At 37.7% G+C, this 25,356-nt stretch overlaps 1 protein-coding gene across 3 annotated transcripts in view; it reads left to right on the forward strand.

Annotated features, from left to right (window-relative positions):
• The window catches only part of Itch (itchy E3 ubiquitin protein ligase), a 119,534-nt gene that overhangs the window by 23,541 nt on the left and 70,637 nt on the right, over positions 1 to 25,356 (forward strand). For 2 of the 3 annotated variants that reach the window (XM_052725594.1, XM_052725596.1), the window contains exons 3-6: positions 1,177 to 1,267; positions 10,404 to 10,545; positions 22,724 to 22,848; positions 23,828 to 23,965. In XM_052725594.1, the coding sequence (XP_052581554.1) occupies positions 1,198 to 1,267; positions 10,404 to 10,545; positions 22,724 to 22,848; positions 23,828 to 23,965 (475 nt within the window). In that variant the 5' untranslated portion in view covers positions 1,177 to 1,197. Of the gene's footprint in view, positions 1 to 1,176; positions 1,268 to 10,403; positions 10,546 to 22,723; positions 22,849 to 23,827; positions 23,966 to 25,356 lie in introns of those variants that run through there. The other variant, XM_052725597.1, reaches the window with a different exon arrangement.

Consider the following 25,356-nt stretch of genomic DNA (forward strand, 5'->3'; position numbering starts at 1 on the left):
ACTACAGAATGATGGTGATGTTTCTGAGGTTCCTTTGGGAATCAAATAGTAACATCATACAATGCAGAGTTGAAACTTTATATATATGTATATGTATATATTATATACATTATATCTCATTCCTCTAATTTAGGTGACTGCTAATGATTTTATGAGATGTATTTTATTCAGAATGAAAGGGCTCTATCAGTAGAGAGACTTAATTTGTAGGCAAGTTGGAAGCAAAATCTAAGGAAAGTTGTCAAGAATGACTCCAGAGTTTTAAGCTTGGACATCTAGAAGAACATCTAGAATCACAACCTACTGGTGAGAATACTCAATAGAGGTCTGCAAAAAAAGATCAGGAATTGAGTTTGGAATATCTTCAGGATGGGGTGTCTTAGATAACCAAGTGGAGTTTTTTAAGTTTTAGGAGTAACACGTGGGCCAGAGATTTAGTTGGTTGGGTCATGTTTTTATATAGATGTACTTTAAAGCTCTAAGACCTGATAGTGTCCTCAAGGGAGTGAATGTAGAGAGAACCAGTAATTGAGCCAGCATAAGCCAGCGTTAGGAGCAGAAAGAAGAAAAAGGACACTTTAAAAAATTATTTTCTTTCTTTCTTTCTTTTGTTTTTGGTTTATCGAGACAGGGTTTCTCTGTGTAGCTTTGCGCCTTTCCTGGAACTCACTCTGTAGCCCAGGTGGGCCTTGAACTCACAGAGATCCGCCTGCCTCTGCCTTCCGAGTGCTAGGATTAAAGGCATGTGCCACCACCGCCCAGTTTTATTTTCTTTTATGTGAATGAGTGTTTTGCCTGCATGTATGTCTGCGTACCTGGTGCCCGAGGAGGCACAAAGAAGGCATTGGGTCTTCTGTCACTGGAAATACAGTTGGTTCTGACCCTCCATGTAGGTGCTGGGAACTGAACTGGGGTCCTCAGTAAGAGCAGAAGAAATAATCAGAAGACCATAAGTCGGGAAGACGGGTCTTGGGAACTCAAGGGAAGAGTGTTGTTTATACTCAAGGAAGAAGCTTACATCTTACTAATAGAATGAATACCACAATTGAAAATTATATTTAGCAGTGTGAAGACTGTTGATTATTATGAATCCTTTAGTACGAAAGGCCACACTATAGCTGTTTACACATTTTTAAAGAGAAAAATTTGATGCTAATAGTATCTCATTGTTTTCAGGTCTGCTGTCTTATTGATGGTATGTCTGACAGTGGATCACAGCTTCATTCAGTGGGTAGCTTGACCATGAAATCACAACTTCAGATCACTGGTAAGTCTTAAAAAGGTACAGTACCTTATATCTCTGCCTCCTCTATTAAAAAATAATCTTGGTGACTGGAGAGATGGCTTAGTGGTTAAGAGCACTTGCTCCTCTTCTAGTAGACCCTGGTTCAGTTTCCAGTACCCATATCATACATGGAGGCTCCAGAGGACCCAGTAACATCTTCTGACCTTTGAGGACACCTGCACTCATATGTGGCATTCACTTACATACATATACATGCATCTAAATTTTAAAAAAAAAAAAAATCTAAAATTTTCTTTTTAAAAATCTTATGAGAACAAAATCTTTTTTTTTTTTTTTTTTTTTTGGTTTTTCGAGACAGGGTTTCTCTGTGTAGCTTTGCGCCTTTCCTGGAACTCGCTTTGGAGACCAGGCTGGCCTCGAACTCACAGAGATCCGCCTGGCTCTGCCTCCCGAGTGCTGGGATTAAAGGCATGCGCCACCACCGCCCGGCTTTCTTTTTTTTTTTTAAAGATTTTTTTATTTATTATGTATACACACACCAGAAGAAGGTGTCAGATCCCACTATAGATGGTTGTGAGCCACCATGTGGTTGCTGGGGATTGAACTCAGGACCTCTGGAAGAGCAGCCAGTGCTCTTAACCACTGAGTCTTCTCTCCAGCCCGAGAACAAAATCTTGGATGGGTTATTACATCTTCGGCACCAAATCCGTATTTGATGAATGAATACATGAACATGTTGAGATATATAAAATTGGACTGGAGAGATGGCTCAGCCATTAAAGGCTAGGCTCACAACCAAAAATATAAGAGATATATAAAAATCATTTTTGCCTCAAAACATTTTATAGATTCATTCTCCTCCATTAAACTGGTATCTAGGCGATTACTCTTGGTTATTAATAATTTTATTAAATTATAAACAGAATTGAGCCATTATCACCACTATCAATTTTATTATTTATTTACCTTTTTAAAATTTTAATTTTGAGAATGTCATATATAAGTACTGCATTTACACCATTTCCATCCCTCCCCTGTAGATGGAGTTTTCTAGTCCCAGCAGCCACTTCCCCCCTCCCCCCCAAAAAAAAAAAAACTACAAGAGAGTCTTATTATTAATTATAAATGCTTGGCCAATAGTCCAGCTTGTTATTTGCTAACTCTTACATTTTAAATTAACCCATTTCTATTAATCCATGTGTTGCCAGGTGACTCGTGGCTTTACCTGTCTTCCAGTATGTCTTGCTCCCTCTGCATTTCCTGGCAACTCCTCTGACACCACCCTTCTTCTTCCCACCATCTTTAGTTTGGTTGTTCTGCCTCTATTTCCTGCCTGGCTACTGGCCTGTCAGTTTTTTTTTGTTGTTGTTTTTTTTTTAATTAAACCAATCACAGCAACAAACCTTCCACAGTGTACAAAGGGATTATTCCATAGTATTTCCTCCTTTTTGTCTAATTAAAAAGGAAGGTTTTAACTTTAATGTAGTAAAACTATATATAACAAAAATAGTTATCAGGTAAAAATTACAGTTACAATATTCAGTCCATTTGTATTTGGCAAATTTAGATAAAATACTCTATTACTTATCTTTGTGAGCCTACATTCCCCCTCTAACTTCTGTGTTCTTCCCTACTCAAATGTATGACCTCTTCTTTAATTATATTGTTTTATACACACACACACACACACACACACACACACACACACACACACCACAAGACATACCCTACTGTATCCATTTAGTGTGTTGTTGTTGTTGTTGCTGGTGGTGGTGGTGTGTGTGTGTATTTAGGGCTGACTGTTTGGAGTTGGATAACCTATCAGGGTGCTCATTCCTGGAGAAGACTGATTTTCCCTCTCTTAGTAGTCATAAGTTGTCTATGGCTCTTCATCTAGGGGGTGGGTCTTACAAGATTTTCCCTGAATCATGTTGGTGTCGGATGATAGTGTCATTGTGCAGGTCTTGTTTAAGTGACAATATTGTTGAGATTTCATGGGTACAACTTCCCTGTCATATATAGAAGAAGACATTGTTTTGCAGCTGAAGTCTTTCTGTTCCCTCTTCTACAATGTTCCCTGAGTCTTAGGTGTAGGTTTGTATTGTAGATGTAGCAATTGGGGTTGGGCATCCTATGATTAATTATTCTCTGAATTTTGACCAGTTGGGGATTTTTGTGATCGTCTCTATCTGCTGCAAAAGGAAGCTACTTTGATGAAGGGTGAAAAATACACTTATCTATGGATATAAGTGACAGTAGTAGGTTTTCCTCTAGGGTCTATGACCTCACCAACCACAGGTGGTTAGCTAGCTGTGGTAGCAGGCATGAATTCTCTCCAGTTGAGTGGGCCTTACATTTAATTAAACGGCTGTTAGTTAGCCCTAAGATATAAGTGTCACTATTGTACCCTTGTGAGTATCTTGCTGTCCTGGTCATTGTTAGGGTTCACATCTGGGTAGGACTATTAATTGCTTTTCTCTCCTAGCAGCTTGCTTAGCATCTTTGGATACTGTGAGAGCTAGTCCACAGGGAAGAGGCTTCCAGGTCAGTTCTAGCTTGATTCTTCCAAGTTCAAAGTGTGTGTGGTGTCTTTAGCAATAGGGTCTTGACTTCAAGTTCTGAGAGGCCAGTTAGAGCAATGGCAGCAGCATGTACTGTTTTGGGAGTACCTTGGACTCTCCTGACCAGCAATTGAAAGGGAGGTTTTTCATGTCTGGCCTGGGGCTTTTACTCGATGTCTGTTGCTCTTAGGGGGAGCATTATCACCCCAAGTGACATAATTTCATTAAAAAATATGTATATGTGTGTGTGTGTATACACTTACATATATTATATACATTTGAGCTATATGTAAATGCTTAGTTATATATATTATATATGTATTTTATGTTGACATAAAATGTTTCCTTATGACTTTTTCAAATCTCTTGAGTGTTATTTATCCCTCCTCTCTTTCCTTCTTTCTCTGTATTACCTACCTCCCCCTTCCCTAGTTAAAATGATTTGCCCCTCTTTTTTCTCTCATTTCCCCCTTCATAGCACCCATGTCCTCCTATTCCCTTCTTTAGAGCTCTTCCTCCCACTCCACCCCCATGATCCCTTCTACTTTCTTGGTTTCTGCAGCTACACCAAGTTATCTACTCATATCTAAAGATTCAGAGCTAGGATCCACAAGTAAGAGACAACATGTAGCTGTTGCCTTTCCGGGTCTGGGTTACCTCACTCAGGATAATTGTTTCTAGTTCTATCCATTTACTTGCAAATGTCATGATTTTACTTTTCTTTATAGTGAATAGAATTCTATTGTATAAATGTACAACATTTTCATTATCCATTAATCAGGTGAACATTAGATTATCTCCATTTTCTTGCTATTGTGAATGGAGCAGCAATGAAAATGGTTTAGCAAGTATCTGAAAAGTAGGATGTTGAATCCTTTGTGCATATGCCGAGGAATAATATAGCTGGGTCCTATGATATATCTACCTTTCAGCTTTTAGAAAATTCTCTACACTGATTTTCATAGTGGTGCCACCAGTTTGCAGCTCCACCAACAATCAATGAAGATCCCTCCTTGCCCACATCTTCACCAGCATTTGTTATCAGTTTACTTGTTTTCTTTTATCTTAGTCATTCTGATTGGGGTAAGAGGAAATCTCAGAATATTTTTTGTTTTCATTTCCTGGATTGCTGATGATGCTGAACACTTTAAGGGTGTTTCTTAGCCATTTTTATTTCTTTTGGGAACTCTGTGTTCAGACCCATAGCTTTGAGTTCTTTGTTTATACTGGATATTAATCCTTTATCAGATCTATAGCTGGCAAAAATTCTCTCCCCCTTCATTCAATTGATTTTTCCCTTGCTCTAGAGAAGACTTTTCGTTTTAATGAGGTCTCATCTATCAGTTGTTGGCCTTAATTCAGGAGCAAATGGAGTCCTGTTCAGAAAGTCCTTTACTCTGTCTTTATTTTGTATGGTACTGCCCGTGTTTTCTCCCAGCACTTTCAGTATTTGAGGTTTCTTGTTAAGGTCTTTGATTCTTTTTTTTTTTTTCTTCCTTTTTCGAGACAAGGTTTCTTTGTGTAGCTCTTGCTGTCCTGAACTTGCTCTGTAGACCAGACTGGCCTCAAACTCACAGACATCCGTGTGCTTCTGTCTCCCAAGTGCTGGGATTAAAGGCCTGTGCCACCAACGCCAGGCTTGATCCAGTTTTTAGCATGGGTGCTTAGAGCTATAAACTTCCCTCTTAGAACTCCTTTTAATGGGTCCCAGAAGTTTTGTTGTGTTTTTCATTTAATTCGAGGAAGTTTTTATTTCTTCTGGATTTCTTCCTAAGCTGCTTCTTAGACTTATCTATCATTCAGTAATCTGTTTAATCTCCATGACTTATGTAATTACTAGAGATTCACTTGATGTTTATTTTAAGCTTTATTGCATTGTGGTCAGATAGTATCCACAGAGTCTTTTCAATTTTCCTGAATTTGTTAGTATTTGTTTCGTGTCCTAGTATATGGTCTATTTAAGAGAAGCAGCGTCCATGGGCTCTTGAGATTTTGTGTTCTTTGGTGTTAGGTCCATTTGATGTATCATGCTGTTTTTATTTATTTACTTTGTGCTTGGTTTTGTTAGACAATGTCTCCCAGCTCAATCTGGTGCCAAATATGATATGTAGCCAAGGATGACCTCGAACAGGGGACCTCCTGCTTCCCTCCTAAATGCTGGGATTGCAGACATGCCGCCATGCCTGCTTTGACAATTTTAGAATGATTTTTGTCTCTCCAGAAAGAGTCCTTGTATCTATTAGCATCACAAACCGTTTACTCTGTGAATAGTAACCACAAATCTAGGTGATCACTTACCCACTTTTTGTGGATTTGGAGCTCTCTTATACAATTTGTATCTTCCTTAACTTAGCATGTTTTCAAGGTTCATTTACACTGTAGCATGTACCAGTACTTCATTTCTTTTTATTGCCAAATAGTATTCCATTATGTTAATGTACAATATTTGTTGATGTATTTCTTAGTTGATGATGGATGTTTGCATTGTTTCTGCTCTTATTTATTTATTTTTACATTTATTTAGTGTGTGTGTTTGTGTTCATTTGTACACACATATAAGTGTACATGTGTATGAAAGCCAGTGGACAATGATTCTCTCCTTCCACCATGAGGGTCTTTGGATCAAACTAAAGTCCTTGGCAAACACCTATGTTCTCCAAGCTTCTTGCTAGACTTGTGCTTTTCATCTATTATGGATAATACTCTATGAATAATGATATGAACATTTGTATAGTTTTTGTGAGGATGTGTGCTTTCTGTTTATTTGGGTATGTATGTAGGGGTTGAATTGCTTGGTTATATGGTATCCATGTTTAGCGTTTTGAGGATTCCATGTTATTTTTCAAAGCAGCTTCACTATTGTGTAATTTTATCAGCAATATAATAGGTTTCCAATTTCTTCATCTCTTCCCAGTGCTTCTAATCTGTCATTTTGATTGTACCCATTCTACTAGCTGTGGTTTTGTTTCCCAATGGCTAATGATGTTCAGCATGTTTTTGTGTACTTTTTGGCTAATTTTATATCTGTTTTGGGAAAATGGCTATTCAAATCTTTTGGTTCCTATTGTTAAGTAACATTTTTATCTTTGTTTATCCCTTTAGCCATACTGTGCATCATTTTAAGATGAATATTTTTTTTCTTTTTTTTTTTTTTTTTTGGTTTTTCGAGACAGGGTTTCTCTGTGTAGCTTTGCACCTGTCCTGGAACTCACTTGGTAGCCCAGGCTGGCCTCGAACTCACAGAGATCCGCCTGGCTCTGCCTCCCGAGTGCTGGGATTAAAGGCGTGCGCCACCACCGCCCGGCCAAGATGAATATTTTAATATGCCACTTCTTAGGTTATGTTTCTGCTCAGAAACCTACACTACTTCTTTCATTGAGGTGTAGTTTTTTTAGTCTTAGCTAAGATTTTCCATTGCAGCTCCATATGGTCTAGATGAGTTGCTAGATTCTTTAGATATGGCAGGTACCTATAGCTCCATTACACAGTGACCCCCAGTCTCTTTCCCTTTAACATATATTGAATATAGAACAGTTTGCACCCTGTTGTATTACTTAGTTTCTGCTCTTCCTGGTTTATATCATCTTCTAGATTGTAAATGTGTAGGCCACAAACCATATCCTTTTTAAAAATTATGTGTATGTAAAAAAAAAAATTATGTGTATGTATGTGTGGCCTCCAACACATAACTTAATTACTGCATTCAATTGATCAAAACCTGAGGATAAACTGAGCTGTAGTGGCACACGCCATTGATCCCAGTACTCTGGAGGCAGAGACAGGAGGATCTCTGGGTTTTCAAGGCCAGCCTGGTCTATTATAAAGCTAGGTCCAGGACAGCCAGGACTACACACAAGAAACCCTGTCTCAAAAAACCAAAACCAACCAAACAAACAATGCTATCTTAAGGTAATAGCACCCTAGAATATTTTTCATGGAGCTTCCCTCAGTTCGGTTTTTTTTTTTTTTGTTGTTGTTGTTTGTTTGTTTTTTTAATTGATATTTTTTTACCAGCAATTCTCAATAAAAGGTACTATTTCTTTGTCAATGTTAGATTCTAATTATTTCCTCCTTCTTCATTCTGACTGATTTAAATTGGATCAGGCATCTTCTGCCTTTGGGGGCAAAGAGAGAGCTCAGTATTGAAATTTTTGACTGGACTGGTACTGTCTTCTATCTCTTAACTTTTTATTTTCAGGTTGCATCAGTAATTTATATACCTTTACATTTTAAAAAATGAAGTTACTATTTTGCTTTTAACATTCTCAAAAATGAAATCACTTTTTTTTTTTTAGTAATACTAATGATGAAAGGAAGAAGTTTAAGCAAAAGAGAGAGGAAAAAAGTAACTTCTTGTTGATATCACAAAGAGTTATTATATCTAGCCAATTTTTTGGGGGGGGGGGCGGTGCAGGTTCAATACAGGATTTCTCTGTGTAGCCCTGGCTGTCCTGAACTCTGTAGACCAGGCTGGCCTCGAACTCAGATCCGCCTACCTCTGCCTCCTGAGTGCTGGGATTAAAGGCGTGTGCCACCACTGCTGGACTGCCATTTTAATCTTTTGTCTAAAAGTTTGAATATACTTAAGCACAGGACTTAAAAATCAAATAAATAAATGAACAAATAAATAAATAAGGGACTGGGAATATGGCTCAGTGGTAAAAATACTTGCTATGCAAATACGAGGACACTGGAGTTCCTTTCCCCAGAAGTACATGCTGGGTGGCTGCGGTGACCTGCCTGTAATTTAAGTCTTGGAAGGTGGAGAAGGGAGCCCCAGAGCAAGCTTGTTAGCAAGAGCAGCCCTATCAGCCAGCTGTAGGTTTACTTGAGAGACCTTCCTTCCATGAATAAAGTAGAAGATTGATCAAGGATGATTCCCAGCATCAACCTTGAGCCTTTAAATGAATTCATACACACATGCATACTTACCCACATACACGCACCCAAATACATGCAAAAACCCATGCTTATACACATGTATGCACCACCATTGACTCATGCACATACTACACACACGCGAAAAATGGAAAAACAAAAAATAACAGATAAAAAGTATTTTCAGCAAATATATCATGTATTTGTCAGCTTTCTGATACTGTAACAAATATCCAAGATAATGAGCTTATAAAAAGAAATGTGCTGGGCGGTGGTGGCGCATGCCTTTAATCCCAGCACTCGGGAGGCAGAGGCAGATGGATCTCTGTGAGTTCGAGGCCAGCCTGGTCTACAAAACGAGATCCAGGATAGGCCCAAAGCTACACAGAGAAACGCTGTCTTGAAAAACAAACAACAACAACAACAAAAATGTATGTATTGGGCCAGTGATAGCTTAGTGGGTAAAGGCACTTGCCACAAAAGCCTGGTGACCTGAGTTCAATCTCTAGAACCAACATGGTGGAGGGAGAACTGTCTCCCTCAAGTTGTGCTCTTGCCCTCACACTTGCACCATGGCACGATCACTCCTTCCCACAAATAAAATAAATATAGTGTAAAATTTTAAATACAAGTATATGAAATATATATAAATAAATGTACATACATGCAGAAGCACATGGGTTTAAATCCTACTATCTTAGGGTTTCTATGGCTATGAAGAGACACCATGACCACAGCAAAAATTTTTTGTATTTGTTGTTTGAGACAGGGTCCCTCTGTATAGCCCTGGCTGTCCTGAAACTCCTTCTGTAGGCCAGGCTGGCCTTGATCAGAGATCTACCTGCCTCTTACTTCCTGCATGCCAAGATTAAAGGTATGTGCTACCATGCCCTGCTTGATCATGGCAGCTCTTATAAAGGAAAACATTTAATTGGGGTTTGCCTACTGTTTCAGAGGTTTAGTCCATTGTTGTCTTAGTGGGAAGCATGGTGGCACACAGTCAGACGTGGTGCTGGAGAAGTATCTGAGAGTTCTATATTCAGATCTGCAGACAGCAGAGAGAGAGGCATAGGCTTTTGAAACCTGAAGTACCACCTCCAGTGACATACTTTCTCCAACAAGGCCAGACCTCCTAATCCTTCTAATCCTTTCAAATAGTGCTGCTCCCTGGTGACTAAGCATTCAAATACACGAGCCTGTGGGGGCTATTTTTATTCACACTATTATGATATGCTCCATGCCAGCTTTGTGTGTGTGTGTGTGTGTGTGTGTGTGTGTGTGTATTAGAGGAAAATAAGAAATGCTTTGGCCAAAGTCATGCTAGAAGACTACTTGATCTTAAGAAGTCAGAGATTAGGGCCATTCCCCTGGGCCTGTGCTTGCTTAGTTCCTAGATGTTAGACTGCTTGTTATGCTGCTTGGGGAGCTGGGCTATAAATTCATTTTGGCTAGGCATGGTAGAATTGCCCATGATCCTGGCACTGGCTGTAGGGGATGGGGTCTCTTGGTAGTTATTTGAATATCTGATATGTAGAAGTCCTGTATGTATATATTTACTAAGATAGGAAAAATATAAGAAATATAAATATCATGAAAAAACATTTTAGGGAATAGCTGCTTCTAAATAAAAATAACCGGCTTAATCTTTAATGAAATGGCATTGATCAAGGAGTAAACTAATATTTCAAATGTTAAAGTGTTTCTCTTTTCTTTTACAGTCATCTCAGCCAAACTTAAAGAAAATAAAAAGAATTGGTTTGGACCAAGTCCTTATGTAGAAGTAACAGTAGATGGGCAGTCAAAGAAGACAGAAAAATGCAACAATACAAACAGTCCCAAGTGGAAGCAACCCCTTACGGTGTAAGTTCCCACAGTGATACTTGTTTAGTTCATGAGCAGAGATTCGACTCTAATGAGCTTGTTTCTTTGCCTTCCCTTTTCTCTTTGACCTTTCCCACCTGCTCCCAGGACTCTTTCCTCTAGTTTCCTGTTTGGTCTAATCTGTCTTCGTCTTCTCCAGATTAGTTGGTGGTGCTATCACTGTTGCCACTGAAGAACAGGAAGAGCTCTTTGTAATAGCTCTCCCTTTTAATTTTAGTTTTCTAAAAAACTGAATTCCGACATTAATTAGTATTATATTTATGTCATTATAATAGCCTTTAAGAAAGATTTTATTTTATGTGTATGTGTGTTTTGCCTGCATATGTGACTATGCACCAAATGTATATAGTGCCCTGGGAGGTCAGAAGAAGGTGTCAGAGCCCTTGAACTGGAGTTACAAATGGTTGTTAGCCGTCATGTATATACTAGGGAGAGAATCCAGGTCCTCTGCAAAAGTAACAAGTGCTCTTAACCCCTGAGCTATCTTTCTAGTCCCAGTAGCCCTCTTCTTAAATTGGGGTTGAGTCAGGTTCAGAAATTAACTCACTTTTTTTTAACGAACTCGTTTGTTTTTGTTTTGTTCTCTTTTGAGACACGGTCTTGCTGAGTAGGTCAGGCTTGCCTGGAACTTGCTATGTAGCTTAGACTGGCCTTGAATTCTTTATCTCTTTTTGCCTCAAGCCTCTTGAATGCTTGTACTGTAGGCATGTGCTTCTATGCCCTGAACTTAATTTTTGTTTTCCTTTTGGTGCTTTTAACCACTGAGCTATCCCTCCACTCCTATTTTGATTTATTTAAATTAATCTTTTATTATTTCATGTGTGTTTATGAGGCAGTGCACGCTGTGGTATCATGAAGTTAGGGGGACAGTTTTGTGGAGTCAAATTTTTCTTGTAGGCTCCAGGGAGTGAATTCAGGTCACTAGACTTGTATTACACGCATTTTACACTCTTTGCCATCTTTCCAGCCCCTATAACTGCTTTTATAGTTAATATTCATATCATGGTTACACTTCTAGCTGAGTATATACACATCTAATATCCTTTATGTAGCTATGCAGTTTCTCTCTTATAATAGTTGTTTTCTAATATATGTTAATATTAAGATACTAGGCTTATATGATTTATATATATGCATGTGCATGCATGCTGATTTTTATTTGCAGTGTAAATTCATAAAAATAAGATAGCGCTCAGTTTGTACACTTACTGACAAAATGTCAGATGTTGGTAGGACAACCTGAGACATTGAGCACTCATTGAAAGGAATTGTAATTTTTAAAATTAAGAGGAAAAGCATAAGTTGCCAATGAGTAGATTTTAAAATAATACAGCACATAGGATTTGGGAAACATAGATTAAAATGTAGATTAGAATGTAATGAGTTGTTTCAGTATAAAATACAAATTGCTGGGCAGTGGTGGTGCACACCTTTAATCCCAGCACTCTGGAGGAAGAGGCAGGCAGATCTGTTAGTTTGAGGCTAGTCTGGTCTACAGAGCGAATTCCAGAACAGCCAGGGCTACACAGAGAAATCCTGTCTCAAAAACCAAAACAAAACAACAAAACAAAACAGCAATAACAACAACAAAAATACAAATTATTTTTATTACTTGATATTTACAACTCTTGATTTTGTTTCACTTAAAGAAATATACTAATTACTAGGAAAAAAAGATGTTATTTTAAATGCCATGAGAAACTATAAGCTTTTCTCTTCAAACAATAAACTTATTTGATTATATTTATTCCCAGTAATTATCAAAACAATTGATATGCCTGTAATATGAATGTCTGAAGTCCTAGAAGCATTTTGATTTGTTTAGTGATAATTTTAAGAAAATGAATGAAATTTAAAAATTACATGCATATGATCCTAGCGCTTAGGATTTCAGATTTCAGGCCAGTATGGTCTATACAGTGAGTTCTAGGCCAGTCTGGTCTGCACAGTGAATTCTAGGCCAGGCAGGGTTATGTAAGTATGACCCTGTCTCAAAAGAGAAAAGAGATAAAAATAAAATTGAATTATTAAGAATTTGCTGAAGGTCAATTTAGATTTTGTTTGTGGAATTTTCATGTTCTCTTAATTTCTGTTGCCTTGGAAACAGCTATATTATAGAGTACATTCTTCATTGTGTGTTTTTGCCAAGCTTGAGGTGTGTGTTTCTGTTTTGAGACAGGGTCTCACTGTGTTATCCAAGCTTGCACTTCTATATATGATGGTTATCCTGGTGACTTTGCCTCCCACATTGTGAAACTTGGTGTATTGGTATAATTTTCAAAATGAATGATGGCCTGCAGAACTTTTGGTGTATCACAGTAGACTTTAGTTCAAACTTTAGCTGCCTTACTAGCTGGATGACCTTGGCAGTTTGCTCAGCTTCTCTAAGGGGCATCATTTTTAATATTAATTCTCATATGATACACTTACTGTGGGGATTAGTGAAATCACCTCAAGTTCAGTGAAATGCATCGCCTAAGTAAGGATTTAATTTGTGAATTCACTATTTCAAAACATGCATTTTAAAATGAACACATGAAATTATGTATCTTTATGAGGCATATTATATTGTTTCAGTAAATCCGCTCTGCTGTGGGATGTTCTGTATGGCAAATGTGTTGCTGATTAGTCAATAAATAAAACACTGATTGGCCATTGGCTAGGCAGGGAGTGTAGGCGGGACAAGGAGGAGAATAAAGCTGGGAAGTGGAAGGCTGAGTCAGAGACACTGCCAGCCGCCACAATGACAAACAGCATGTGAAGATGCCGGTAAGCCACGAGCCATGTGGCAAGGTATAGATTAATGGAAATGGATTAATTTAAGCTGTAAGAACAGTTAGCAAGAAGCCTGCCACGGCCATACAGTTTGTAACCAATATAAGTCTCTGTGTTTACTTGGTTGGGTCTGACGGCTGTGGGACTGGCAGGTGAGAGAGATTTGTCCTGACTGTGGGTCAGGCAGGAAAACTTTAGCTACACCGCTCTTTTAATAATCTGTTGCCTTATAAGCAGTTTTGTTTTGCATGCATACGTACATGTGTGTGTAGATGTATCCAACCTTCTTATTAAATAAGAAACACAGAACTAATGCAAAGAAGAAAGCCAAGAGGTCAGAGCTAAGAGCTAAAACCTTACCCTTCCTCCTGTGGTGGTCCTATCTCTCCGAACCAGAGCTACCCCTGTGTTAAAGTCTTTATATAGAGTTCCTGTCCTGCCTTCTCATTGGTTGTAAACCCAACCACATGACCGCCTCCTCACGGCCTGTCTGTATAGGCCTCCAGGTTTTCCATGATTGGTATTAAGATTAAAGGCATGTGTATCCAATAATGGCTGTATCCCTGAACACACAGAGACTTACCCAGCTCTGCCTACCAAGTGCTGGAATTACAAGCGTACGCCACCACTGCTCTGCTTTCCTATGGTTTGCTAATAGCTCTGACCCCCGGGCAACTTTATTTATTAACATACAAATAACATTTTTTTTTTTTTTTTTTTCCGAGACAGGGTTTCTCTGTGTAGCTTTGCGCCTTTCCTGGAACTCACTTGGTAGCCCAGGCTGGCCTCGAACTCACAGCGATCCGCCTGGCTCTGCCTCCCGAGTGCTGGGATTAAAGGCGTGCGCCACCACCGCCCGGCCAAATAACATTTTAATACAAATAAAATATCACCATATTTCCCCTTTTCTATTTTAATAAAAAGGAAAAAAAAGAAAAAGCTTATAACTAATATAAGAAAAACTATATACAAAAGTACAATAACTATATACAATATATACAAGTAATAAATACCTAAACAATGTCTAGTCCATTTGTATTTGACAAATTCAGAGAAAATAATTTCATTATCTAGCCTATTTTGGTAAGTCCAAAATGTATCCTAATTAATCTTCAACTATAACTAACTAACCTTCAACTATAACTAATCTTCAGCTATAACTAACTAATCTTCAACTCCCTCAGAGACCCAAGAAGGAAATAATATTAGCTAACAAAAATAAAAACAGGAAGTGCATGCAAGCAACTTCCAAAAAATTTGTGAGTTGACAGAAACAGCCAGCTGTCTGGACAGTCACCTGAGGTTTCTCTGCAGTGCTGGGGCATCATCTTCAGCCTATAGGCTTAGCATATCTGACAGACTCATTTGTGAAGTAGGATGTACACAAGGTCAACAGTTCAACCTCACATTGAGTGAGAGTAGTCCATGTACCAGAAACACCTGAATTCCACTAGTGTCATGTCATGATTCAGGATTTTAAATTCTGGAAATTGTTGATGGTTTTTTAATTCAGCTGTCCATTCTTCTTGGCTGTATATATATGGCTTCATCTCAGCATCCCATTCTTCTCCACATTCCTCTATCAAATGCCAGTCTACTATTGAGAGGCATGAGCTTAGTTACTCTTCAAGAATAACTGTTTCAGCTGCTGTTCCATTGCACATCAGAGGCCATCGGCCCACTGCCTGTTCAGCTGCCTTCGAAGAAAAGGGCACTGTACCTTTTCCGAATTGTGAAGGCCACTTCAGGGATGGTGCCATATTGTCCTGGCCTCTGAAAGATGCCTTTTGATAAAGCCATAACCACACTTGTTTTGGCAAGAATCAGTAGTCCTTTGTTTTATGTCCTGTCTGTCCATTTTGTCCTGTTGATTCGAGGATACTTTGTTGTCCAGTGGCTAACTTTTGCCACAATGAAAGTTAACTCCATATGCAGTTTCTTCAATGCCCATATTTTCTCTGAAGTAGATTGGTACTGCCAGGAGCCGACATGTCTCATAGTCATAACAAAAAAGAAAAATTTTCTAAGTTATTAAAACATTTTAAATGCCATATTCTGTAGATCTCTGAAGGGTTTGAAGATAACCTGTCTATCTAAAATATATCTACTCAATCTTGAAAACATACCTAATATAACTACAAGTTCTATTATAATGTCTAACTACTAACTTTCATTTCTTTATATCCTAATAGTTGGTAATAACATTCAAGGATCAGAAAATTGCATTACATTGTTAGATGAACGGTACAATTAGAAAAATATATATAACATTTTCTAACAATATCAATTTCAATATATATAATTTGTATACAATATAAAACAATCCAATCCAATGTAAAGTATTTACATTTTTCTTTTTTCTTTCTTTTTTTTTTTTAATAAGAACCTTAAATCTAATCCCCTTTGCTTAGCCTTTTTCCTAACCCTTGACAACAACTTGTAACCAACCCCCCTAATCAATGAAAATTATCCCAGACCCAAAACCCATTAAAAGACCAAAAAAACCAACCGCCCCACACCACCTCTTTGGGAATGTGGGCGTCGTATTCTTGAAATTGCTTCCTGCTGGGTATGGGCGAAGGTATCTTTATTCTGAAAGAAAAATTTTAGGTTAATTGTCAAATTCTAGGAAAGGTAAATATATCCTTCGTTATCCAGTCTGTGTATAATGCCAAAATTCAGGGTTTATCTCAAATCCTTATTCAAGTAGTCTTTGAGACTGGATCATCTCAGCTAGCTCTCTCAAAATTGCTCTGAGCACTTTGTAGTTCAAAGCTGATCTGTAGATGATGTTTGTCAGCTTAGTGATGTTATTATTGTCCACGTGGAATTGTTGTTGTGGGGCCCCATCTTCTTCCTGGAGACTTCAGTTGATGTTAGGCCTGACCGTGATTTCCTGCAAAAAACTGATAAGAGACTCGAACACAAAGACTATATATGCAACTTTTTAGAATTAGTTAGTACTCTATATGACCATTTATATCTTAACAAAGTTTAAAATGTATATATATCTATATATATTAATCTTGTAAATTTTGATATAAAATTCATACTTTAAGAAAAGTTTAAAGAATCAGAATAGAATCAAAGAGTTGAGATTAGTAATAGAATACTCCCTTAATTAATTTGGCTTTTCTCCTGTCCCATAGCAGAAGATGGCTCTTTTCTTCTGGCATGATACAGGGAGTTTGCATTTTCCTTTTAACAACATGCTTGAGTTTAAAGAAGGAGAGAGCCATTCTCCAACTCCAAAGTCAGCTTTAAATTTTAATTGAACTGGGACTATTAGAAGTTAAATAGTGTTAAATCTTTAAAGAAAAGCAGAAACAAACATTTAGGAAGACATAAAATTTTTTTAGATAACATACCCATATGCCATTTCACTCTGTTTCTTGGGATACATGATTTGTCCCTTTTCTTCAGTTGTCTCATTTGTCCAGTGTTCTTCAAATTCCTTAACCTTCATTCTCCTAAAAGACAAAAACAAAAACCTTTCCCCAAGGTTTTTTGGGGATGTTCCTTTTTGACAAGTTATCTGATTAAATGAAAAGGCATGTGTTACTGGTGTAAGTTAGTTTAAATTGGATGTTTACGATAGTTGATGAACTATCACCTCCTCTAATTAAGAGATCTCTCTTGTTCAAATCGAACCTTTATCAATTTTGATGGTACCCACAGCTTATCTTCTCCTGTAGAAATAAAAGCAAAACCTCGTCTCCAATGTAACACATATCCTGGTTTCCATTCTGAGGTCAGCACATCCTTAAAGTATATAGGTTGATTTAATTCTGTAGTTTTTTCTATTATCCAATGTCTCTCTGCAGCTGTTGTTCCTTTCTCATTGGCATTGAGAAAATTCAAAATTAATAGAGCATTATGTAGTCTATTTCTGGGGGTTTTTGTTACTCCTTTTTGTTTATTTAGCATATCCTTTAGAGTTCTGTTTGATCTTTCTATAACTGCTTGACCTGTAGGATTATGTGGTATACCTGTAACATGGTTTATATTATAATAAGCAAAAAACTGTTTCATTTTAACAGAGACATATGATGGAGCATTATCAGTTTTGATTTGTGCAGGTATACCCATAATGGCCATAACTTCTAGCAAATGAGTGATTACAGAATCAGCTTTTTCAGAACTCAAAGCAGTTGCCCATTGAAATCCTGAATAAGTATCGATAGTGTGGTGTACATATTTCAGTTTTCCAAATTCTGCAAAGTGAAACACGTCCATCTGCCAGATTTCATTCCTCTGAGTACCCTTTGGGTTACATCCTGCTGGTAATGGTGTTTGATTGTAGAAGGAGCAAGTAGGACATTTCTTTACTATTTCTTTGGCTTGTTGCCAGGTTATGGAAAAATCTTTTTTTAAACCTTTACTATTTACATGATGTTTTTTATGAAATTCTGAGGCCTCCAGCACATTTCCTATCAATAATTTATCAATCTCATCATTGCCTTGTGCTAGAGGGCCTGGCAGACCAGTATGGGATCGGATGTGAGTTATATATAAAGGATGACTCCTTTTTCTGATTGTATCTTGTAATTGAATAAATAATGAAGTTAATTCTGAAGCATCGTGGATAAATTCTGCAGTCTCAATATGTAATACTACTCTTTCAGCATACTGAGAGTCAGTTACTACTTTGAGAGGTTCTGAAAAATCCATTAATACCAACAGAATAGCATACAATTCTGATTTTTGAACTGAATTATAAGGACTTTGAACCACTTTACTTAAATTTTCTGATTTGTAACCTGCCTTTCCTTGTTTGTTGGCATCTGTATAAAATGTACGAACTCCAGATATGGGTTTTTTCCTCACAATTCGAGGCAAGATCCAATCAGCTCTCTTTATAAGATCAATTCTATTGCTTTTGGGATATTTCCTGTTAATTTCTCCCAAAAAATTACTACAAGCTTTTTGCCAAGCTTCATTTTCTATCCATAATTTTTCAATGTCCTCCTTAGTTAAAGGTACGACAATTTCTGCTGGGTCTATTCCTGCTAATTGACGAAGTCTCAATTTTCCTTTCCAAATCAAGTCAGAGATTTTTTCCACATAAGTTTTTAATTTTTTATTTGGTTTATTTGGTAAAACTATCCATTCCAATATAATATCTTCCCTTTGCATTAATATTCCTGTTGGGGAATGCCTAGAAGGTAAAATAACCAAAATGCAATCCAGCTTTGGATCAATACGATCTACGTGCCCTTCATGTACTTTCTTTTCTACCAAGGCCAATTCTTTCTCAGCTTCAGGTGATAATTCTCTTGGACTATTTAAGTCCTTATCACCTTCTAAGGTTTTAAACAAATTATTCAGTTCATCATTTTTTACCCCAACAATAGTTCTTAGATGAGAAATGTCTCCAAATAATCTTTGAAAGTCATTAAGAGTCTGTAGTCGATCTCTCCTAATTTGCACCTTTTGAGGTCTAATTTTTTGAAGTTCTATTTTATATCCTAAATAATTAATAGAATCTCCTCTTTGTACCTTTTCTGAAGCAATTTGTAATCCCCAGCAAGGCAAAATTTTCTTTACTTTTTCAAACATTCTTTCTAAAGTATCTGCATTTGAATCAGCTAATAAAATGTCATCCATATAATGATAAATTATAGATTTAGGAAATTTTTTACGTACCACTTCTAATGGCTGTTTTACAAAATATTGGCACAAAGTTGGGCTATTCAACATTCCCTGTGGGAGAACCCTCCATTGAAATCTTTTAACCGGTTGAGAATTATTATAAGTAGGCACTGTGAAAGCAAATCTTTCTCTGTCTTTTTCTTGTAAGGGTATTGAAAAGAAACAGTCTTTTAAATCAATAACTATGAGAGGCCATCCTTTTAGTAACAGAGTAGGCAAAGGAATTCCAGATTGTAAAGAGCCCATTGGCTGAATTACTTTGTTAATTGCTCTAAGGTCTGTTACCATTCTCCATTTACCAGATTTTTTTTTTTATAACAAATACAGGAGAATTCCAAGGGCTGGTTGATTCTTCAATATGATGAGCATTTAACTGTTCTTCCACCAGCTCTTGTAAAGCCTGGAGTTTCTCTGTTGTTAAAGGCTATTGCTGAACCCATACAGGCTTATCTGTTGACCATTTTAAAGGTAGAGCTGTTAGTGATTTTGGAAGATTATCAGTTGTGTCCTGTTCTTGTATGACATGGATGGCTGGTGAGCACTCATTAGAATAATATCTTTTAATATTTCTCTCAGAAACATGTACTAATTTATGATTTGTTTCTGAGATTGGAGGGATATTAATCTGAGTATTCCATTGTTGTAACAAGTCTTGACCCCACAGGTTCATAGCTATGTTAGCCATATATGGTTTTAATTTTCCTTTCTGTCCTTCTGGACCTATACATTCAAGCCATCTTGCACTTTGTTTCACTTGAGATAATGTCCCAATTCCTAAGAGTTGAATGTTTACCTCCTGAAGAGGCCAAGTTGAATGCCAAAATTCTGGTGCAATTATGGTAATGTCATCACCTGTGTCTACCAGACCAGACAACAAAACACCATTTATTTTTATTGTTAGTTTTGGTCTTTGTTCATTAAAAGAAGTTTGCCAAAAAATTTTCTTTATGTTTTTTCCTGTATTTCCTATTTTCTCTGTTTCATCATCTCAACTAACATGATTTATTCCAATAGACATTTGGTTATTTAGTTGCTTTGAGTAGGGGTTTCCTCTACAACTGCAGGAAAGGTTTGAACTGGATTTACTGTGGGGGCCTGCCTGAGGCCCCTCTGGGAGTTTCCCGAAGCTCGAGGCAGAGGGTTACCCTGTCTGTCCCTTGTTGATCTACATTCGTTGGTCCAGTGTTTTCCCTTACCACACCTTCTGCATACTCCAGAAGGAAGGGGCATTCTGTTGCCAGTGTTTCTTGAAGAAACATTATTTCTAGGAATGACCTGTTTACAATCCCTTTTCAAATGTCCTTGCTTTCCACATCCAAAACATCTAACATTGCTCAAACCTTTTGAAATTGCTTTTCCTACCCACATATCATCATGGTCATAAGCCTCTACATTAACTGTATCTCTAATCCAATCTTCCAAAGGTGCAGATCTTGCCTTTAACAGCCTGATTATTCTTTTGCACGCTGCATTTGCATTCTCAAAGGCTAAAGATTCAATTATTATCTGACTAGCCTGTGAATTCGGGACCATTTTTTGTACTGCTGAAGTCAATCTTTGTAAGAAATCTGTGAAAGATTCTTTGGGGCCCTGTATAACCTTTGTAAATGACTCAGTTTTTTTTCCTGGTTCTTCAACTCTGTCCCATGCATTCAAAGCTGCCGTTCGACATAGAACTAGGGTTTGGACATCATATGAACATTGTGTTTGTACTGAAGCATATTGGCCTTCTCCAATAAGCTGATCCTGGCAGACTTATATTCCGCTATCCCTCCATTGTCTTTCTATATTTTTAGCCTCATTATTGAACCACATTTTCCACTGGAGATTTTGTCCGGGTTCAAGAACAGCCTGTGCCAATTCCCGCCAGTCCTTTGATAGAATCCTATTACAAGTTGACCAGGTGTTTAACATTTGCTTTACATATGGGGAGTGCATGCCATAAGATGCTATTGCCTCCTTAAATCTTCGTAAGTCTAACATTTCAACTGGAACCCAAGTATTTTGTTCATTCTCTTCATCAGGTAGCTGCTGTACGGCTACTGGATAAATTAAGGGTGATTGTGTGAAAACTGGCTTTCTTTCTGTAACCTTATGATCCAATTTTGAAACAACTTCACTATTTATTTCTTCTGTCTGAATTTGAATTTCTCTATAATTCATTTTTACCGGTTTAACAAGTTTTTCTAAGACTGTTATCCTGGCACTTAAGTTGACTATCTTTTTAAATAGTAAAATGAGGATAAGAAAAGTAATAAACTGAATAATTCGATCAATATTAATCTTTTCATATAGTTGTTCCATTGTCAGAGTGCCTAAAATTTCAAACAAAGCCCAATTTTCTTCCAGTGTACACATAAAGCCCATTTTTTTTTTAATGTAGAAAAAAATTCTCTTTTAAATAGATATGTTAATTGACTTACCAAGTCTGGGTAGAACAGTAGAATCCCAGGGAATTTCACAGCCACCTGGTGTTTGAGGTGTGAATCCAGCTAGAGAGAGAGAGAGAGAGAGAGAGAGAGAGAGAGAGAGAGAGAGAGAGAGAGAGAGAGAGAATAGCCGCTTGAGCCGAGTCAAGCCTTGGCTTTACAGAGAGAGAGAGAGAGAGAGAGAGAGAGAGAGAGAGAGAGAGAGAGAGAGAGAGAGAGAGAGCATAGCCGCTTGAGCCGAGTCAAGCCTTGGCTTTACAGGCAGGGGCCCTGTTCGGCAGGGCAGGTCTGAGTTGTTTGTAGCAGTTGCAAGTAGCTCCAGCTGCAGGTCAGTCAGGCCTGGGCCTGAGCTAGGCAGCCGGGCCGCCCAGGCCGGAAACCGGACCTGCCGCCAAGCCAATCCAAGCGGTTTTTAATGAATTCTTGTCACGTTGGGCGCCAAATGTAGATGTATCCAACCTTCTTATTAAATAAGAAACACAGAACCAATGCAAAGAAGAAAGCCAAGAGGTCAGAGCTAAGAGCTAAAACCTTACCCTTCCTCCTGCGGTGGTCCTACCTCTCCGAACCAGAGCTACCCCTGTGTTAAAGTCTTTATATAGAGTTCCTGTCCTGCCTTCTCATTGGTTGTAAACCCAACCACATGACCGCCTCCTCACGGCCTGTCTGTATAGGCCTCCAGGTTTTCCATGATTGGTATTAAGATTAAAGGCATGTGTATCCAATAATGGCTGTATCCCTGAACACACAGAGACTTACCCAGCTCTGCCTACCAAGTGCTGGAATTACAAGCGTACGCCACCACTGCTCTGCTTTCCTATGGTTTGCTAATAGCTCTGACCCCCGGGCAACTTTATTTATTAACATACAAATAACATTTTAATACAAATAAAATATCACCATATGTGTGTGTATGTGTGTGTGTGAGAGTGATCTTACAGTCCAGTTGCGTTCAAACACAGTTTTCATGAGATTTCAGAGCATAGACCACCTGGTTACTAGTAAACTTTTTAGGAGGCACAGTGAGGGACTGCCCACATAGTTCAGTAGGTAAAGGTACTTGCCTCCAAGACTGACGATCTGAGCTAGATCCCTGAGACCCTAATGCTGGAAGGAGAGAACCAACTCCTGCAAGTTGTCCTTTGACCTCCACATCCAACTAAATAAATAAATGTAATTTGTTTTAATTTAAGAAAAAAGGTACAATAAAAAAATTTAAACATTAAAGCTTTATTGAACTTATTAAGGATCTCATTATGATGTTTAATGAAAACAATATTTCCCTCCTTTTTTACTTTCAGTATCGTTACCCCTACGAGTAAATTACATTTTCGTGTGTGGAGTCACCAGACCCTGAAATCTGATGTTTTGTTGGGAACTGCTGCATTAGATATTTATGAAACATTAAAGTCAAACAATATGAAACGTATGTATGTAAGAGTAACATAAAATGTACTTTGCTGGTTTTTTTTTTGGAGAAATTCTTATGTTAAACATGTGGAACAACTCACATTATTATTGGTCCTTAAATTTAAATGATTATTGAACTGGGGGTGGTTGACATGTTTAATTGTAGCATCCGGAAAGTAGAGGTAGATGAATCTCTGTAAGGTCAAGGCCAGCCTGGGCTATATACTGAGTTCCAGGCCAGCCAGGGCTACGTTGTGAGAGCAAGACAAAACAAAACAACTATAAAAAGTATCTATGTGGTTATAAAAAGTGACAGAAAAGTCCTAAAACTATTTAAAGCATTCTGAATAATTTTGTTTGGTCATTCATTTGGATATACTATTTTAGTAAATATTTATTTCCTTAGTAAATAAGTATTAATAAAGTAATACATAGTGAATTACTGAAAAACTAAAAGATTTAAAGCAGAAATGAAGGAAAATACTTCAGAGAGACAAAAGTGATGTTAGGGTTAAAGGCGTAGACAGATTCCTCAATGTTTGTTTCTATTGCTTAAATTTGAAGTCTCCTATTTTAGGTGGTGGTTTTATTTTCATTTATAAAGTCATAACTCATTTTAGTTAGAGCTGATAGTTTAAATGGGAATTGTTTTTCTATCCCTTAACACAATTCTCAGAATATTTTTCTTATTTAGGTCTTTATGATATTTAATCAATTCTTAAATTATGTTTTCATTCTCTATAGTACAAGTTTATATTGCTAAATAACCTTTGTTTTCATGTTGGTTTGATTTATACTATGTTCTTACAAGGGTGGAATGAATATAATAGATGAAGTAGATTATTTAATATTTTGTATTCTATATATTGGTGAAGTTTATTTTCTTTTTAAAAAGCAGTGTTCTGGTCTCAAAGGTTCTTAAACCTTTGTCCAGTAAAACAGTGTACACATAATTGGAAGAGTGATCTTTCTTGCATAATTTTGTTCTTTTTCAGTTGAAGAAGTAGTTATGACTTTGCAGCTTCTAGGAGACAAAGAGCCAACAGAGACAATCGGAGATTTGTCAGTTTGTCTTGATGGTCTGCAAGTAGAAGCTGAAGTGGTTACTAATGGTGAAACTTCGTGCTCAGAAAGTAAGTGATTACTTTTTCTTTTTTGGTTGTTGGTTTTTGGTTTTTCAAGACAGGGTTTCTCTATGTAGCCCTGGCTGTCCTGGAACTTGCTCTATAGATCAGGCTGGCCTCAACTCAGAGATCCACCTGCCTCTGGCTCCTGAGTGCTGGCATTAAAGGCATGCGCTACCAACACCTGGCTAAGTGGTTACATTTCCCCCTCCTTTTTTTGAAGAAGATAATATACTACGTAGACTAGGCTGACCTTATTTTCTTTCTCTTTCTCTGTCTCTCTCTAGAGTGTGTGTGTGTGTGTGTGAATTATGAGTGGGGGTGGTAGTATACTCCTGTGCATGCATCAGTAGATGCCAAAGGTTAATATTAGGAAGTCTTTCTAAGTCATTTGTCTGCCTTAAAAAAATTATTTTTAATGATATGTATGTGTTTGTCTGTGAGTGTGTATCACCTGTGTGGGTTCCCTAGATAATCCTATGGAGCTAGGTAGTTATGAACTGCCTGACGTGGATGCTGGGACTCTTAACTCTGGTCCTTATAAGCCCTCTTTCCAGCCCCCATCTGCTGTGTCTTTTTGAGACAGGATTTCTCATGATCTTCCAGTTTGTCTAGGGTATCTAAGCAGAGAGCCCCTAGGATCCACCTGTCTCCAGGCCTTCTGTTTATTACTGGGATTATAAGCAAGTGCTGCCTCTCCAGGTTTCTACATGGATGCTAAGGGTCTGAACTCAGGTCCTTGTGCTTACACACCCACCGAGCTGTGTCTCCAGTACTCCGTTGATCTTGAACTCTCATCTTCTTGCCTCAGCCTTCTAAGTGCAGGGATTATAAGGCAGACATAGGCCAATGTGCTCAGTTCAGTTATTACTTTGTGTTCAGGTCTCTTAGGAGTCTTCTGACAAACAATAGCTAGTGTGGTATTTATAATTATTGTTATTACTGGTCTTTTCAGAAAAAAATAGGTTTATTTTCTTTTTAAAAAGGCATTGGTCTAGGAATATAGGTTAGTGGTAGAGTGCTAACATAGCATGTGTGAGACCCTAAATTCAATTCCCAGTACCATAATAAAATTAATAATAAAAAAGAAACTGATCACATTAAATATTTTGTTTTTGTTGCAGTGTTTCTATAAATTAAAAAAATTCTGCAAGTTAAAAAGATGGATGAATAAAAGTTGAATCACACCAGGCAGTGATTGTAGGGAAAAGGGGCCAACTAAAGAAACCCACTCTGACCCTGGAGCCCAGAACCAGGGACCTGAGCCAGTGAAACACTTTATCCCTGAACCCAGAACCAAAGAAAGATGCCCTGACTCTGAAACCAGTGCCAAAGAAACACTCTTTGTCCATAGAATCGGAACCAGTGATAGAAATATGCGCTGGCCTTAGAATTAGAGC

Source organism: Peromyscus californicus, unplaced genomic scaffold, assembly GCF_007827085.1.
Source record: "Peromyscus californicus insignis strain IS unplaced genomic scaffold, ASM782708v3 Scaffold_7__1_contigs__length_154581171, whole genome shotgun sequence".
In the NCBI taxonomy this organism is placed as follows: domain Eukaryota; kingdom Metazoa; phylum Chordata; class Mammalia; order Rodentia; family Cricetidae; genus Peromyscus; species Peromyscus californicus.